The following is a 19,527-nucleotide window of genomic DNA, read 5'->3' as shown; positions in this document are numbered from 1 at the left end:
TAATAGTTTTCAGTTCATGTTATGTTGTTTATATGTTAGATTGGCACTCAAATGACCCTTTCTTTTTCAATTGGGCTTGGTCCAACAGTTCATTCCAACTGGCAGAATAAGCATCTATATGTGCAAAATGTTGTTGCTAGTAGGGATGTCAATTTCTATGCCCGTTTATCAACTACTTCAAGATGACCTTTTTGGTCCAATTAGGTCTTTCAACCTGGGAAGAAAAAGGAAATAGGCACATCAAAAGGAAGCTTTTTTCTCTTCATGTTCTGTTCATGGAGTAAAACTGGTTCTGATATGTTAAAGGAATAGTCCCACATGGATTAGTGAGAATAAATATGTCGAGTTTATTAGTTGGGAAAGAGATTTCCTAAGATGGCTAGTCATTTTGGGATAGGCCTTGGACCCAACTTCACATGGTATCAGAGCAGGTACTCGTATGTGGGCCTCCACCCAAATTATCCACATGTAAGAGCCCAGAGGGCCTACACATGAGTGGGAGTGTTAAAGGAATAGTCCCACATGGATTAGTGAGAACAAATATGTTGAGTTTATTAGTTGGGAAAGAGGTTTCCTAATATGACTAGTCATTTTGGGATAGGCCTTAGACCCAACTTCACATGATAAATATGTAGTATTAAGAGAAAACAAAACAGAAGAGAGGAGAAATTGAAGGGAGAAGAGAGAAAGCAGTAGCAGAGAGGAGGTTGTGTTGATCAGTCTCAGCCAAGTCACCATATAAAGAATCATTTCTAATATTAAGCTGATATAACAGCCATCCCTAGTTGACCGCAAAAGACATCAAGATCCAAAAAATAAAAAGAGACAGGCAACAGGAGAAAAGGTCTCAAACACATCTATCCCATATGTATATGTTTAGCCCTTGGCTACCAATCGAGCCCACTACCATTCAACAGATCCCTCCAGGTTATACTTCACAATATATACCCATCTACAACCCACAACTGTAGCACCAGCAGGTAGGTCACACAATTGCCAAGTGCCCCTATCCTGTAGTGCCCCTATCCTGTAATGCCCCCATCTCAACATCCATAGCTGTCTTCCACTGTGGAGAAGAAAGTGCAATTTGTATAGACAAAGGAATGGTACAGGAGGACAAGAACAACAAACTATTTGTACTGGTCAGAAAGAAAATCAAACAACACAAAGTGAGACAAAGGATAACGAGTACCTTTTCTAACGCCTTTCTAAGAGACGATGGGCAGGTGTAGATCTCTTACCTCAAGATCAGTAGATAAAGATGATTGTTGGTCCGATGTGATAAAGGGAGCAATCTTATCTTGAGTCACTTTCCATATGTGATATACCTATAGTAGCTTCTCTGCAGTAGCATCAAGAATTGGAGTAGGAATCTCTTCAACAGGAGTGGGGGCAACAACCTCAAGAATAGAAATGGGTGGAGAAACATCTATGGATGACATAGAAATGAAAGTAGTATCCCTCAAAAAAATGTCACCTCTATAGAGATAAATGTTTTCTTAGTAAAGGGACAGTAACACTTATATCCTTTTTGTGTGCACGAGTATCCCAAAAAAATGCATTTGATAGCTGGAGGGGGACAAGTTGTCCCTAGAGGTACCAAAAACATGTGCAAAACATACGCACCTAAACACACGACGAGACGGGAATTAAGTTGACCAATGGCATTAGCACCTGTATAAGAGTTTTACCATCGATAACTGAGGAAGGTATTTGGTTGATGAGAAAACAAGCAATGAGGACAGCATCAACCAATACAACTTCAGAACATTCATATGGAAAAGTATGGTACAAGCCACTTCTAACAAATGATGACTTTTACGTTCACCAACACCATTTTACTATGGCGTAAGAACACACAACAACTTGTGTATATTACTACGATCTTGACAGAATAAGTCAAACTTGTAATTCATAAACTCAAGACCATTATCAGTGCGAAGTACACGAATAAAAATATCAAATTGATTTTTTATTTCATTATGAAAAAATTTGAACACATCAGAAGGAAATGTAGGAAAGAGCCGAATCAACTTTGTAGGAGAAGGATGACCTAACCGTATATGCCACCATAGAGGAGAGACCGTAGAGTGCAATGCCTGTGAAATATCTGGTGAATGGTTCTCCACATAGTATAATCTACCTCTTTCATATGTGGAACCAATCATCCTCCTCATCGTAAGATTCTGAAAACAATGCGACGGATAAAAAGTTACGGAGCAATTCATTGATTTGGTAAGTTAACTTACTGACAACAAATTGAGAGGGAATTTAGGAACAAATAGAATAGACTAAGGTAACAAAATGGTAGATGGAACTAATGTACCCATTCCTTGTACTAGAGAAATGGATCCATCAGCCAACATGACTTGTTTAATAGTAGTTAATTCTTTCAAATTAGAAAACAAAGTGGACATACCTGACATGCAAGCAGTAGCTCCTGAGTCAAGAACCCAGGTGGAGGATGGACACACATGGAGGGCAAACATACTTACATTGGCCAGTGTGGTTGTAGGAATGGATGATTGAGTCATAGATGCTAAAGAGGAGGCAACATTCAGTTGCGCCATGCGCTGAATCAGCTATTGCATTTCATCATATGTGTCTGATACAACATGCACAATAGGCTCAGTAGACACATCAGTTCCCTCATGAACGAGGGAATTGGACCAAGTGGATTTGCCAAACTTTTCCAAACAGTTGTCGGAAAAATGCTTTGTACGGCTACAATGAGCACATTTTTCTTTTCGGCCTAGCATCACTCTCTGCCCTTTCCTCTCCTTGATTATCTCTTTCTCTGCCTCTAGTGCTCCCAGTTCTGCCCCTAGATAGTTTTGAGGAACCTTGAGAATTCAGTGTTGATACAGAGATGTTGGTCACATCTTTATTTCTCAGGGCTACAATAGTAATCTCTGCGTGCAATACTTTGTTATAAGCTGTGGATTATGATTGAACGTCTTTTGAGACCAATAATTGTGCCCTAATAGAGTCAAATTTTGGTCTTACACCATCCAAAAATTTGGCAATGTGCACCTAAATTCCGTTTTCTTGTTTTCCTTTCATTCATAGTAATGGAATGGTAAACACCTATCTTCTGTAATGTACCAACCAGCTGACTATAATATGCAGTGACAGCTCTAACCTCTCTTGAGGCTAAACATCCTCGCATATAATTCAAAAACTTGTGACAAGTTGCTTTCTTGAGCATAAACAGACTCTAAGGATTTCCACATCTTCTTAGTTGTATCACAATTCATAACTTGATCCCTTACATCGGAATCCATACTATTAATTAGCCAAGTCATAACCTGACTATCCTCGGCTTCCCAGTCGTCCTTCAAAGAGACAGATCGTGACCAACTCAGATAGTTTTGGCCATTCAGTCTCTTGGAAGTAATCATAATAGTATCCTTTCCTCCTAAAGTCTTAGAGTTCCTCGACGGGGTAAAAACCTCACCAGAATCTGCTATGTATGCTGCAAATATGAACCCTAGATAGCTCAAAATCAGCACAAACAACAATAGTGCGCAAGTGATGTGGGCCCACTTCTCAAAAACATAGTGTTTTTACTAATTGGGAGTATCAATCTGCCCTAATATGTAATTCGCTAGCTGTTGTAGGTAATTTTCTGAAATTCCACAAACTTCTCGATTTTTTAGGGCTGACTTCATCCAACCCAATGATGTCATAGGCAATTAAAATCTAATAATGGGCTGCGCAGCGAGAAAAAAGGAAGAAGTTCCAATAAAGAACTCTCCTTTAGGGCATAAGTCCAGTTCAATGCACTTAGATTTGCATAAGCCATGAAAACATCCAACAAATTAGGGCTGATACAAGTAGAGCCCAGGATGATGCATGCAAGGGAGCCAATATTGGGGTCGCATAGTGCAAAAAGAGTGATATTTCACTTAGTAAACCTTCATGGGGCAGTAAATAGATTCATAATTTCTCAACGGCTGCAGGAACCATCAAACCTAGGGTTATGGCAGGAGAAGAAGGCAAAAGTTCAGATTTTTACTAACCAATCAAGGTAGATTTCAAAAGATCCCCTTTCTATGAAGTTGCAGGCTTCAATGAAAGGAACTGGAGAAGGATGAAGGGCTCCAACCAAGATCTACTACTCTGATACCTTGTAAAAGAGTAAACTTTAGGGTTTGAGAGAGAGAGAGGGAAAGAGAGAGAGAGAGAGAGGGAGAGAGAGAAAATTCAAAGTGCTAGAAAAACTCTACTTAGGGGTCGAGGTCGACCCCTAGGTCATTTATAGAGTTCTGAAATAAAAATCACAGAAATGGCCCTTCTCACTTAAAAACAATCCCTTCTCACTTAAAAACAATTAAACCCTTATATCTCATTACATACTTGTTCAAATTCATGAAAATTGAACTAGAGATAAAACTAAACACAGAACAAAATAGTGTAGCTGCTGGATTTTATAGTAAGTGCAAAACAATGTTATTGCCCTTCAATAGATTTTCTAACAACTAATCTGGTGTCTGGAACCTGAAGGTGATTATATTATGGCATCCTGTTATTCAAAGCCTGGTTCAGGTTTGGAAACCACCTCGCATACTGCTATTGCTTGTGCCCTCAGTGGACCGCCTAAACTTAAAGTTCTTTATTTGGAGTGTCCTCCATGGGAAGAGCCTACACAGATATAACCTCACTACATGTGAATTGCCTAGCTCCTTGTCCCCCTCTATGGCTTAGTTGACAAGAGCATTGACCACCTCATCCTTGACTGTCGATATTCATGCTGCACTTGGAATTATTTCCTCGGCCTCTTGGGGTTCCACTTCCGTTTGCCTGCAATATTCAATGATTTAGTCCTCATTGCCACGTTTCTCCCCTCAGCCTTGCATGGAATGATCATGATGAAGGCATGCTCACTTTCATTTCTTGGGGAATTTGGCTGGAACATAATCAGAGAGTGTTCAACCATTGCCCAAACTTCTTGGGCAGTTGGGCAATTGCTTGGCTTTGTACCTTACAGGAGTTTGAAGAGGTTAGAGAAGGCTCCCATCGCTTTGGTTGGCAGGAGGTTGTTTCTCTTGGTGGGAGCAAGCAGCCGAGGACTGAAGTTACTTGGATGCCTCCTGAGGTGGACACATTCAAGTTAGATTTTGACTGCTCTTCCCACAACAATCCTATGCTGGCTCTAGTGGAGTTTTTCATGACTCGAATGGTCATGTCTTAGCTTCCTATGCTGGCCCCCTGGGTATTACTGATTCTACTGCTGTGAGATCCAAAGGATGCATTATGGTCTTCATTATTTTCATAGCCACTTCCATGATACGCTGCATGTTGAAGATGACTCAGGTAATGTCATATGCTGGTGTTTATGAAAGAAAAGACCTCCTTGGCACCACCAGATGTTCTTCCATGAGATCTAAAACCTTGCTTCTAACATTGTTGTTTCTTGGTCTCATGTACCTAGATGTGCTAATAGGCTTGATGACTCATTAGTCAATGAGAGCCCTCCAATCCCTCATTCTAAGGGACTTCCCCTTGATGTATTTTCTGTCTTTTGGATTTTTTATAAACCGTGCTCTTTACAAAAAAAAAAGACCTTTTAACCTTTATGATGATTATCACTTTGACATTGAGTAGACTTAGGTCGTTTTTTCCAGGAGTCAAACATGAGATCTAGTGCTTGCTTTAATACCACATATTAGGCACATAGCTAGTATGTCAAATGCTCTAGAGCTTATGGAACATGAAAAACTAAATCCTTAAACTGATTGTCAGTGGGAATAGTCCCACATAGATAAGTGTTATGAAAAGTTGTTAGTTTATAAGGTTGAGAAATAGGCCTACTAAGTGGCTAGTCATTTTGGGAAGGAACCGGTCTCAATCTTAACATGATCCAAAAGCCAGAAGTCTGCATGCTAGGCTTGGTTTGTACCCAGTTGAATTTGTACCCCGTCAGTGTAGTCCACATAGATAAATGTGAAGAAAAATCCTTAGTTTATAAGGTTTGAGCAATAGGCCTCCTAAGGGGCTAGTCATTTTGGAATGCAACCAAGCTCAATCTTAACACTTATCTCAGACTAGGTTGGCACAACCTAACCCATACCCAAGTTAGGCCCTGGAGGATCATAATAGGATCCAAAATGGTACTGTTGAACCTGATAAACTATTTAATAAAAAATGGTTCTCCAAAACCATATTGCACTTGATCATGAATTCTTTGATTAAGTTGTGTACTGATGAAAGCTGGTGCTATTTTGTGCATCATCATCCTAATGACAACAACCATAAGTAGTTTTAAAAATTGACAAGTGCGGAACATTGTTCTGGAGCTGTTACTCTGATCCCAACTATCCATAATTGCATTCAGCCATAATTTCTTTAACTAATGCTCAAACCAGTGAATGTTGGCATAACATTGCTCTTTGGTCTCTCGAAGGTTATGAAGGCCCAATGATGCTCCAAAACAGTACCACCAATATGGAATAGTGTTTGCCCAGATTTTAGTGTTCAAACAAGCAAAACCCAATGCAAAGTGTAGACCCACAGGACATTTCCTCTTTTTTACAATTCAAAATTGGACAATCCACTTTTGTACAACTGAATGTCATGCTAGTGCTAAAGTGTTATGGTCTTGGGGTTAAGTACCTATGTATTCCGCTCCTTACAGGCCGGTCTTTTGGGTAGTATTGGCTAGGTGCTTAACATTTGGTATCAGAGCTAGCGCTGCGTCCCGACTTCGAATCCCGGCCCCCCCAAGGCGGATGCGGGTGGTCACGCGCCTGGACTGACCCGGGTTCGACCCGGCTCCGGTTGCTCTGTTGTGGTAGCCTCCGCGGTCGTCGGCTCGGGGAAGGGCGGGGTACTGTTATGGTCTTGGGGTTAAGTACCTATGTCTTCCGCTCCTTACAAGCCGGTCTTTTGGGTAGTATTGGCTAGGTGCTTAACATAAAGCACTAACTTAATTAAATTTGAAGGTTCAAACTAAGCAGATTTTGCAAGACTTACTACAAATATATGCAAGATGCATATACTTGCAATGCTAAATCATGATTTTATTAACCAAAGCACTGATGCATATCAAGCTGAATACAATTCTGACTTTCAAGGAAAACAGAACACCCAACAAGTAACAAGAGAGCAAAATAAATGAAACATAATTACCTTGAAGAACTCTTAATCTCTCCCATGCACTTGTCCCCATAGGGATAGCACCAAGGTTAAGGAGACTTTTCCAGACTGAATCAGCAGCAGGAGGTGAAACTAACAAGGAATAACCTTCAACAGAGAGCATGGTGCCAACACCCACAGTTACTGGCATCCCATTCACCTGCTCATAGATCAAGAGAGCATATTTTGCACAAGAACTAACTAAAAAATATCAAATATGAAAAAAGGGCATAATTCAGATAATTATTTTTAATCACCCAAAATTGTGCCATTTACATGCTGTCACATTTCAATAAGAGACTTTTTCTACCACTGCATGTGCATTGTAATATTGTTATACAGTGTAATGGGTCTGTATCTTCATTCATGGAAAGACTAGCCATTATGCTCACTCTCTCACTCTCTCTCTCTCTCTCTCTCTCTCTCTCTCTCTCTCTCTATATATATATATATATATATATATACCTATCTATCTATGTATCTATCTCTCTCTCTCTTTGGCTTATTATAGATTGTTTCTGTCCAGCTGTTTATCTTTATTTCCTAGAATTATATGATTTTATGCAATGGAGAGAGAGGGGTCTTTTTGAGCTTGATGCAATTTTTCACTTAATAGAATATAAATAGGAGAGCTGGAGGTTGATCAAACCTCCAAAATGCTGCTTCTTTTTGTGTGACAACTTCTCTCACAGCCCTAATACCTTCTTCTTACTTCTATCTTCTCTAGTATTCTAAATCCGAAGCTGTGATTCTGCAAGGTTCAAGATAATAAGAGATTGTAATTCTTATTAAATGGTATAATAGGAATCCCTCATAGCTAAACAGTTCTCCTACAGATTAATATGTCATGTTGGGTGTACTACAATATACAAGAACATATGGTACACCTTGTAATTATTCCATCCCACATGCTTGTACCAATCCAAACCATTTTCAAAAAGTTTAATTTAGCAAAGTTAGCTAAATATTGTCTTCTATGTTTTCATCTGTGATTACATGTTTTACATAATATAATGACACTCAGTAGTTCCATGATTTCTCCAACTCCACTAGCTATTACTTTTGGTACATATAAAGCTACAGCTAGAACTTGCCATCTTACTCCTGAAACATTATGTATCCATATTCAGGTCAGACCTCTTTCTCTTTTTTACATGAATGAGTTATATTTGGATGTGGCTGAAGATACTATAGAAAGCCCCCTCTCGTGTCAGCTTTCTACCTTTTCTCTTTCCTTAAAAAATTCCTTATCATTCAAAAAGATGTTAGAAGCACTCAAGACCATAACTCCATTCTGTAAAAGTTGGATCCAGCTCTATCTCAAAATGACTAGCTGAAGCCTTTTTCCAACTAATTACCATAGGATCTTCCTTATGACATATCTATGTAGAACATTCCCACTCCCCTCGCTTTCAGGTTTACACAAATGGACAATGGGCCTAGGACATGGACAACAAAAATGGGTTACAGACTAAATAGGGCACAAACTGTGCCCAACAATGCAATTGTCATACTCTTATACCATGTTAAAGTTTGGGTCTAGCTGTACTCCAAAGTGACTAATCAAAGTTCGGAGGTTCTTTTCTTCCAACTAATAACCATATGACTTTTCTTGATATCAACCCTGTGGAATTATTCTCACTAATACTCCATATATCTAAGATGTGAACAATAGAAACGAGGTACAAACTAAATGGGGCACACAAATTGGGCCCAATAAGGTAGATGACTTACTCCGATACCAAGTAAAATTTGAGTCCAGGTCCATCCAAAAATAATTAGTCGAAGTTAAGACGTCGCCTACCTACTAACCATAAGATCTTTGTCAACACTCAATGGGACCATTCCCACTAACACATATGTGAAGGAATACATAAGATACTCATGCAAGAGCAAGAGACAAGAATACAGGGATTTAGAAATTGTATAACACAAAATAATTGTTTTTTTATGGAAAGATAAATAATTAATTACAAAAATCCTTCTGCAATTTCAATATTAAAGATGGTGGTGGAGGAGGTTTCACAAGGAACCAGCCCCACCTTACTAAATGAAGGGATGGGGTTGCCATTTGATCCCGCAAGGTGGGGACAAGTTGAAATCCAAAACCTCATGCAGTTTTGGGATGGGGACAAGTTTTTACATCCTTGCCCCACAAGATTTTAGAATATTATGCCCTTAAATGTTTTAATTTGCATATGTTTTAATTTATTTATTTTAAACTTCTGATGTAATTTTATCTATAAACCACTATATGATGCAAGGTAGGGACTAGATTGAAAATCAACCCCGTTGTGGGATGGGATGGGGCTGAGAGGCGTGACAGGGTTAAAAAATGTTAAGAGTCAGGGGTATTATAGTAATTCCTCATGTGGATAATAGATCTGTAATTTATTAGGAAAAAGGGTCTAGATTAGAGTGTTCAAAGAGATGCGGTTATCGTGTAAATTTAGTAACTTTAAAAAGGTGTTTTACGTACTTGTATTTAAACCCTTAAGAGAGAGGCTTTTTAGACTTTTTGTAAAACCACTTAAGTGAGAAATAAAAGACTGAAGGGAGTCGACTTTTTCCCCATCCAGCAGGCTGTAGGTCAGCCTTCTTCTTCTCCTTTCTCTCTATTTTCATTGTTTTCTCTCCAATTTATCTTCTATGTTCAATCTTTACATGGTATCAGAACGATTCAATCCATAGATTCCAAGCTAAAGTCGAATCCCTCTTCTCGTAAAGGATGCGTATTCATTCAAGACAGGATTTTTTTCAATTACCTCCTTCTGATTGAGTTCAAAGGTCAGATTTTTATCCTTCTTTGTATCTTAAACTAAGAGTTAATGGCTTGTGCTGCTATCTAAAACAGTTATTATGTGTTGCGGTGATCCTATAAGGATTTTATGAAGCTTTGAAGTACTACCTAAAGAATCACTGCTTAAGTCACCTAGCCAGGGACACAGGTTTGCTTGTGCAGGAATTCCTGGTGTCTTAATTGTTATTCTTTCATTCTCAATTCCTGCAATTGTTGAGATAAGAGATTGATTGGGTATCAAAAAGGGTCATGTGTAAACCCTAATTCAGTTTTTTTTTTAAGTGGTGCTCACATGTATTTATGCACACCTTTTGTTGAGTTTGGGAAGTGGTTATCTCTAGTGTTGTGGGGTGTTCTTTAGCATGGTACCGTTGCTTTTATTGTGGCTGTAAGTAGGGATTATTAAGGCTGATTCTGAAGAGGTAATTGGTCCTACTAGAAACACTGAGTCTACAGAAACCATGGATTATGTCCAGATTACTTCTGTGAAGTTTAATGGGGCAAAGTATCTGAATTGGTCTCCAGTAGTCAAAAAAAATTTATTGCAAAGAGAAAAGCTAAGAATATAAGAGAAGATCCTCTTAATCCCATAACCAAAGATCGGGAAGCAAAGGATCACCTGGTTCAGACCTGGATGTTGAATTCTATGTAGCTCCATGTTAGGAATCAAGTTCTCAGTTGTTATACTACGACAAATACGTGGAAGACCCTTGAATCTATTTTTTATCAGGAAACAACTTGTCCAGGGTTTATGAGTTGTATGTAAAGTTTTTCGGTATGAACAGGGGTGACAAGACTGTTACAAAATATACTGAGATGCATGTAGTACTGCAGGAGATAGTAGTACTTCACACCTTTACTACAGATTCTGTGAAATTATGAGAAAAGGAATCTCAAATACAAGTTGCCAGGTTTTTGGATGGGTTAGGGCATAAATATGAGGCCCTACAAGCACAAATGTTAGTAGACGATAATGTCCCAACTTTGAAAAATAGCTTATAAGAGACTAACTAGAGCAGAAAGTGCAGTGGTATCCAAAACTAGTAGAGACAGTAAAGCCCCATATTTTACAGCTCTGAACATGTCTTCTACTCCCATATGTCAAAATATATAAGGGTCTCACCTTGTAATTCCTTTCTGACTTTACAGGGTGCATATTGCCTGATACTTATTTTGTATCACCCCAGACACTGGTTTTTGCAGGTCAGAAATATGTGTCAGATTGCTGATACGCCCATCCCATCCCTGGGCATGACAGCCTAGATCACTACAACGCACTTGAATGTGTGACTCCCACATTTCATTTCTGAAGGTCCCAATAGTCACATACTAATAAATCTAAAGCTTTTTCTCAGAAAGTGCAGAAGGCACAAGTGGCTACTTCGAACATAAAATGCGTATCCAGAAAAATAAAGTTGCAGCATACACTGTAGTGTCGATGAGTGCCATATGGTTGTCCCACAAGATCTCCCAGGTTCAGATCCTCCAATACCTTCAGCACATTACATTATTAAATAGATGTTGACCACAAGTAAACTAGCAAAAGTAACAAAACTAGAAGATACTACAATGCTTTACTTGGTCACTTCTAGGGCCAGTGAGATTGAAAAGGCAAGTCTCTTTAGTGATATCATGAATTTCCACCTTATCAGCCATGAAAATGTACCTGAAACAGAAAAAAACAATAAAATAATAAATTCAACATTAAGTATTTGTTAAAAAATCCATTGAAGGGAAATATCATCATTTTACACATTGTAATGTCCAGTAGCTACATTGTCTTATTCTATGTGTTTAGTTTTTCGCTAATCCTATTTTCATGTAACTTGAACGAGCATGTAGGGAGTTTAAGGGTTTAAGTGCTTTTAAGTGATAAGGGGCATTTCTATAATTTATTCTCAAAATTATTATAAAAGGATTGGGGGTCAAGCTCAACCCCCAAGAAGAGTCTTTCCAGCGCTCTTGTTTTCTCTCCTCTTTTCTCTCTTCCACTCTCTCTCACCAAACCCTAAACTTCACACTTTACAGTATCATCTTCATTATCATCATCACTGGGATTTTCTGGTCCTTCACCACTACCTATTTGTCTCATCTATTAGTGTTTCTCTTTTCTATTTTACCTGTTATGAAAGGGCGCCTAGTGGTAGCCACCAAAATGAAAGGTTTTGCACATAAAACCACCGATTAAAAAAATGACAAGGCTATAGCACTCATGCAATCCATTACTGGACTATCAAAATGATCAGTAAGAAGATCATGTCAGGAGCATACTTATTAAGCATTTCAGTTATGCTTCTGAAGGTAATTGACGAGAGAATCAATGCTACAGAATTTTTCTGCGAAGGAAGCAGTAATTAGCATTAAACAAGGACTCAATTCACAATCAACCGGTTTTATTGAGAAACAGATAAAAGTGGTTGAGCAAATAAACAACTTTGAGTGAAACTGCATAGAAAGCTTCAATATGACAAATATTTTCTACAGGAACAACAATGAATGCCACAGTTCAAAAATGTAGCTTGACTGCCACATTCCAGCCTTCTGACAGAGATGCATGGTGAAAGTAAAATACCATAAAAGGTTAATATACATCAAACAAAAATCAATGACCAGATGGCTTTGCTATAGAGTAACCCATTAAAGGAGGGTTCTCAATTTAACTGAGGCTAGAATTTGTAAGTGGCAGTATGGGTAGGAATGACTAAATGAGGAAGAGAGCTTGCGAGAGTTTTGACATACCATAATCCATGCATGGGCAAGATCTATTGTACGAGCTGTTGGAGTAATGAAGACAGTATCACAACCCTTAACACAAACATTTCGAAAGTTTTTATCAGTATTCAACGTAACAGTAAAAATGTCGATTTAAGAGAAGAAAGTGTGAGTAAACAAGTAAAGAGACAAACAGATGGAGAGAGAGAGAGAGAGAGAGAGAGAGAGACAGCATTCTGGTTAGGGGGTCAAGCTTTACCCCTAATCTCCTCTTATATTCACTTAAGTGATTAGAGATCGAATTACATAGAAGCCTGGGCAAGCTTCAGTGAAAACGAGGCCTTGAGTTTTCCACCTCAGGGTGTGCACTCAAGATGAACCGCTAGCCGAAGCAGAAGTATTCCCGACAAGAGACAGAAGAGGGAAGCAGAAACTGGCCTTCCAATTGACAAGGTTGTCACTCTTCCTTGTTCTCTATCCTTGTTATAATCTGTTTGAAGTGACCACCATGACTACAGAAAAATAAGAAAAACAAAGAATTTAAGAGAGACAGTGAAAGAGAAGAAGAAGAGAAGGGAGAGAATGACTGCGTAAAGAAAGCAGTCTTGATAGGGTGTCGGGTTGACCCCTAACTTCTTTTACTAAACAGCTTAAGTGATTACAAGAGAGAAAGACCGCATTACTCCTGTTACACTCCTGTTACACAAGGATAATGACACAAACAAACAACCAGGAGCTCTGTCATCGAAGATGTAAAACATGGAGAGCTATGTAGATCTAGGGTCAAACAACTTTCATCTACTCCATAGAATCGAGAGACTTACTGTCAAAATCAATCCTACTTACTTAAGTACAGATTACACCAATAAAGACAAAATTGCCCTAAAAAACTTACACAAACAAGATGAGTTTTAAGTTGTGAGACTAAAATAACCCTAAGTTGACACAATAAACACTTAATACTTACTTAAGTACATTACAACATTGCCCCCATGACTCTTTAACTCTCGACAGGGTTTCAGATTGAAAAGTTGATGGTTATGGGATGTGATAATCAGGTAACCATTTTATTGCTAACAACCTAGTGTTTTACAAAAGGACCAAACATATTGAATTAGAGTTATCAAAGACACTATTATAAGTGGGAAGACAATGACTAATATGGGTGGCATCAAGCCATACCAAGCTCGGACTTCTGGAAGCTTGAGCTCAGTCTCGAGCCAATAGCTGAAAGCAAACTCGGCTCAAGCATTTTACTGCATGCCTAAGCTCGGCTTGGCTAGAGCTCAAGGGCAAATTGTCACTCAAAGAATCCACAAGCAGTATGAAAAAAATTATGAAAACGCACTGGAGTCATTTTATTATGCAGCTGGTCACTCATATATGACCATGATTACAATAGCTGAACACAAACTCGGTTCAAGCATTTTTTGGCATGCTCAAGCTTGGCTTGACTCGAGCTCAAGGGCAAATCGTCACTCAAAGAATACACAAGCAGACTGAAAAAGATTATGACAACATATTGGAGTCATTTTATCATTGCTTCAATGCATTGAGAAAGATGAAATAGTTCACGAAATACAACAACTTGAGACCACAAATCACATTACAGCAAGATGAAATATGACCAATGAAAAGGTATATTAAACAACAAGAAAAATTCGAGCTAAGTAGGGAAGAAACAAATAGCTACTCTACACCTACACACCCAATCAATAGGGAAGAATGAGATGAACGCCCAAAGGGGAAAAGATCATCAATAAAAATCAGGAAATTATTGATCCATTGATCTGTCTAATTGAACCAGCAAAGAAGAATGAGACGAAAGCTAGAAGGAAAAATTCAATCCATTGACCAGTGAAGAGGACCAGTTAACAAAATCCATCAGATAAATTATCTCAGCTTGTTTTTTTTTTTTTGTTTGGGTTCAGTTGTTCCTAAAAACTGAATAGAGAAGAAGAACTAAAGGGGGAGAAGAGAACCGTTTAACCCATTTTCTACTATTAGGCAAAACTCTCGTTAAGTTGAGTATCACCCTGAAGCAAAAGGAGAAAATGATATAAAGAAGAGAACAGGAAGAAGAGGAGCTTACCCGTTGGCAAGTCTGCCGCTCAGACAGCTGCGAAGAACGCTGGGAGCTGGGAGGCAAAAACAGTAGGAGGGACTGCTGAACAGCTGGAGAAATTTAGGGCTGAGTGGAAGGTCGAAGAAATCTAGGGTATTTTTTGTAACAGTATTTTCATTATAAAACTAAATTAATCCAGCTTGTGAGTCAGCCAAGCTGAGCTCAGGGTAGCTCAAGGTTCGGTTCGTTATAGATAATGAGCCTGGCTCCTGGCTCGAGTTCAGCTTGAGCTCAAGAAAACCCCGAGCAGAGCAGAGCAAAGCCCAAGCCACTTGCAAGCCACCTCAGCTTAGTGCCTCCCCTAGTGACTATGTTCAATCTACTAATCAACTGTGAGATTTTTCACTCATGGTAAAAAGGAGTTTGAAGTATTTTGTAACAAAGTAAAGTTGTTTGCTAGGTTGATGAGGATAGATAAAAGTGAAAAATAAATGATTTGGGGAGAAAATAGAAGAGGCAACTTTGTTGCCTTGAAATCCGAGCCAGAAAGGCCCTTCATGCTTCTTTATAATCAGGGTTTAAGTGATTTTTTACAATAGGACAAAAATGCCCCTCAATACTCAAAATTACTTATCTCCTAAAATACACGTCTAAATTGAATGAAAATTTAACTAGAGATAAAATAAGACATTCTCTATCTAATAGCCATACTATAAGAGAAAAATGTAATATTGAAAATCTAAGAAATGACCAAAATACCCCTGAACTTGTATTTTAACACTCCCCCTCAAGCTGGAGAGTAGATATCAAACAATCCCAGTTTGTCACTAAAGGATACATGTCTCCCCAAAGGCATGGTAAAAGACTTTACATAAGGAGTTACCACCTTCCCCTGCATAAATGCATCTCTAATGAAGTGGCAGTCAACCTCTATATGTTTCGTTCTCTCATGGAATACAAGGTTGATGGCAATAAAAATGCCTGCCTGGTTATCACAATTCATAACCATAGGGTTAGGTAACATAAAATCAAACTCAAGAAGTACAGACTTAATCCACATAAGCTCACTAACTGTATGAGTCATTGCTCGATTGCACTGGACCTAGCCACAACTATTTGTTTCTTACTTTTCCAACTTATCAAGTTGCCTCCAACAAAAGAATAGTAGCTTGATGTAGAACGTCTATCCATCTTACACCCAACATAATCGGCATTAGAATACCCAAGTACATCAATTTTCCCATTATGAGTATACAGAAGACCTTTCCAGGTGCACCCTTCAAGTACTTCAAAATTCTCTGAGCAGCTTCTAAATGGACTTTTTGAGGATTTTCCATGAATTGGCTCACAATTCCCACAGCAAATGAAATATCCGGCCTGGTAACTGTAGCATAGATCAGTTTACCTACTAATCGTCGGTATTGAGTTTTATCCTTGAGTGTAGGACCCTGGGTGTCATGTAGATTATGATTAACTTCCATGGGGGTGTCTATAGGTTTAGCACCTAATAAACCATACTCTTGTAACATATCCAATATATATTTTCTCTGAGAAAGAACAATACCTCGCTTGCTACGAGGGACTTCAATGCCAAGGAAGTACTTGAGAGAGCACAAATCTTTTGCCTGAAAATGTGTGACCAAATATTGTTTAACTTTTGTAATACCATCAAGATCATCACCAGATAACACAATGTCATCTACATAGACAACCAAAACCACCATACCAGTCTTCCTTTTAAGTAGGAACATAGAATGATCACAATAACTCCTATAGAACCCAAATTGTAGTACCACATTACTAAACTTTTCAAACCAGGCCCGTGGACTCTGTTTAAGTCCATAAATAGCCTTCTGCAAGTTACACACCTTTTCTGTCTTCCCTTGAGCAACTTACCCAGGAGGTTGCTCCATATACACTTCCTCATGTAGATCACCATATAAAAAGGCATTCTTCACATCGAGTTGAAAGAGAGGCCAACCCTTATTAACAACCACAGATATTAAGATATATACCGAAGTAAGTTGGGCCACAGGAGAGAATGTCTCAAAGACATCAACTCCAAAAGTTTGTGTATACCCTTTCGCTACCAGCCAAGCTTTGTATCGTTCAATAGAGCCATCAGCATTATATTTGATAGTATAAACCCAACGACACCTCACAATAGCTGCTCCTGCAGGTGGATCACATAAATTTCATGTTCCCCGAGACACCAAAGCACTCATCTCATCATCCATAGTTTGTCTCCATTCTGGAGAGCACAAGGCTTCCTGCACTGAACGAGGTATATGTGAAGTAGACAATGACATAGCAAAGGACTTGAAAGATGGGGACAAAAAATCAAGTGACACATATTTGGATATCGGATGAGAAGTACAAGACCGTTTACTTTTTCGTAGACTAATAGGCAAGTCCAAATCAGAGACAACAGGATCTGCAGGCAATGAGGAAGTTGGTGGATCATGAGAAGAGAGCTCTGTAGAAGTAACTGTTGGAGGCACTACAAGAGTACGAGAGCGACGGTTGTAAACACGAAGAGGCAATGAAGAACTCGATGACGCTAGTACATCCAAAACTGCAATAGGAACAGGACAGTCTGAAGAAGATTGAGGTGATATAGGAAGCTCAGTAGATGATGAAAAATATGGAGTATGTTTAAAAAATGTTACATCGGCTGATACATATGTTTTCCGTTGAATAGGATCATAACATTTGTACCCTTTTTATTGACGAGAATATCCCAAAAAAACACATTTGACAGACCGAGGTGACAACTTATCGACCGAAGTTCCAAGCATATGAACAAAACAGGTACATCCAAAAATACGATGAACCACACCAATCAATTTACAATTGGGTTTTAAAACCTGAAGTGGAACTTGACCACTCAAAGCAGTTGAGGGCAGACGATTAACCAAGTAGCACGAAGTTAAAAATGCATCTCCCCAAAAAGATTTAGGAACATTCATATGCAATAATAGTGTCCTTGTAACCTCAAGGAGATGTCTATTTTTACGTTCAGCCACCCCATTTTGTTGTGGTGTATAAAGGCAGGATGTTTGATGGGTAATACCAAGAGAATCACAAAATACTGAAAATTTATGGTTAAGATATTCCAAACCATTGTCAGTACAGAGTACATTAACACATGCACCAAATTGATTTTTTATTTCATTGAAAAAAATTGAGGAATACATCAAATACTTCGGACTTCTCCCGTAGGAGATACACCCAAGTGACTCTACTGAAATCATCAATGAACGACACAAAATACTTAAAACCAAATGGGTTAGGAACCCAACATGGACCCCATACATCAGAGTGGACTAATTCAAACAACTTGGTGCTTTGACTAGAACTAACTGGGAAACTGGAGCGACGATGCTTTCCTAGCTGACAAGATTCACAATCAAATGAAATATCGGCTGGTAGAGAAGGAAAAGACTGACGCAACTTAGCTGGTGAGGGATGTCCTAAGCGCAGATGCCACAAGTAAGAAGAATCTATAGTAGTGAGAGCTACAACTCGAGAAATAGATACATCATCCGGCATGTAGAACCCTCTCTTATCATGTCCTGAACCAATCGTCCTCTTCGTCTACAAGTCCTAGAAAACACAAGAAGTAGGATAAAAGGTTACTGAACAGTTTAAGGATTTAGTTATATGACTCACAGACAAGAGATTAACTGGAAACTTTGGTACAAATAAAACAGAATCAAAGGATATTTGAAGAGTAGTGCGAACTATACCCTCCCCCTAAATGGGAGAGGTGGATCCATCAGCTAAAGTAACTCGACAATATGAATGAGATGGATTAATGGACTAAAATAGAGAGGGCATACCTGACATGTGTGTAGAGGCTCCTGAATCAATGATCCAAGAGGGGGAATGAGACACATTTAGTGCATTCATACCTGTACTAGCCATCGTGACACTCATTGAGGAAGAAGGAATTTCGGTAGTCTGAGAAGCAGTAGATGAAGCAATCAGTCGACCCTGTCGCTGTAATAATGGCTTAATTTCCTCATACGATCCAGTGTGCGAGGAGGCGTCCTTATCTGTGACTATAGAATTGGCCCAAGTAGGTTTACCAAATTTGTCCCAGCATTTCTCAGAAATATGATTAGTCCTACCCCAATAAACACATTTTCGATCCCCCCGATCATTTCGGCCACAACCACGGGTTGTGTAAGAGCGACCTTTACCTCTATTATTACCACCATGAAACTGACCGTCGGGTTTACCAGTAGAAGATTGAAGGTTAAGAACGGCTGCTTCTGAGAGGGCTCCACCTGACACATTCTTATTTACAACTGCAACTTCAACTCGAAGAACTCTGTTAAAAGTTTGCTCAAGAGTGGTCACAACCTCATTAACCAAACAATTGGGCTCTAATAGCATCATACTCATGCCCCAAACCATCCAAAAACCGGGCTACTTGAATCTGATTTTCTTTCTTACGGATGTCTTCAACATTCGTGGTAAAATGATGGAATATACTAATCTCCAGTAGTACTCCCCTCATCTCAGTAAAATAATTTGTCACTGATCTACCTCCACGCTTCATATTAAAGAACTTCACATAAAACTCATAGATCCTTGATAAATTACTTTCTTGAGACAAAATGGAAGCCAATGTAGTCCACATTGCCTTAGCAATATTGCAACTCAAAATTTGATCACTAAATCTAGATTCCATACTATTGACCAACCAGGTCATTACTAAATTATCTTCTGCCACCCAATCTTCAGTAACAAGTACCGGGGGATCATCATTTATATATTTTGTCATTCTTCTGGCCCTCAAACACAT

General features: G+C 38.9%; 1 protein-coding gene across 1 annotated transcript in view; it reads right to left on the bottom strand.

Annotated features, from left to right (window-relative positions):
* The window catches only part of LOC137946142 (putative transferase At1g60990, chloroplastic), a 43,280-nt gene that overhangs the window by 1,385 nt on the left and 22,368 nt on the right, over nt 1–19,527 (bottom strand). The window contains exons 5-9 of the mRNA XM_068792342.1: nt 12,677–12,742; nt 12,209–12,273; nt 11,516–11,603; nt 11,364–11,429; nt 7,132–7,297 (exon numbers count right to left, since the gene is read on the bottom strand). Of these exons, the coding sequence (XP_068648443.1) occupies nt 7,132–7,297; nt 11,364–11,429; nt 11,516–11,603; nt 12,209–12,273; nt 12,677–12,742 (451 nt within the window). The remainder of the gene's footprint in view (nt 1–7,131; nt 7,298–11,363; nt 11,430–11,515; nt 11,604–12,208; nt 12,274–12,676; nt 12,743–19,527) is intronic.

Source organism: Aristolochia californica, unplaced genomic scaffold (assembly GCF_029961685.1).
Source record: "Aristolochia californica isolate CCGP_79_NKW_82.1479 unplaced genomic scaffold, dmAriCali1.0.hap1 SCAF_12, whole genome shotgun sequence".
In the NCBI taxonomy this organism is placed as follows: domain Eukaryota; kingdom Viridiplantae; phylum Streptophyta; class Magnoliopsida; order Piperales; family Aristolochiaceae; genus Aristolochia; species Aristolochia californica.
This window is presented reverse-complemented; position numbering and strand designations above follow the sequence as displayed.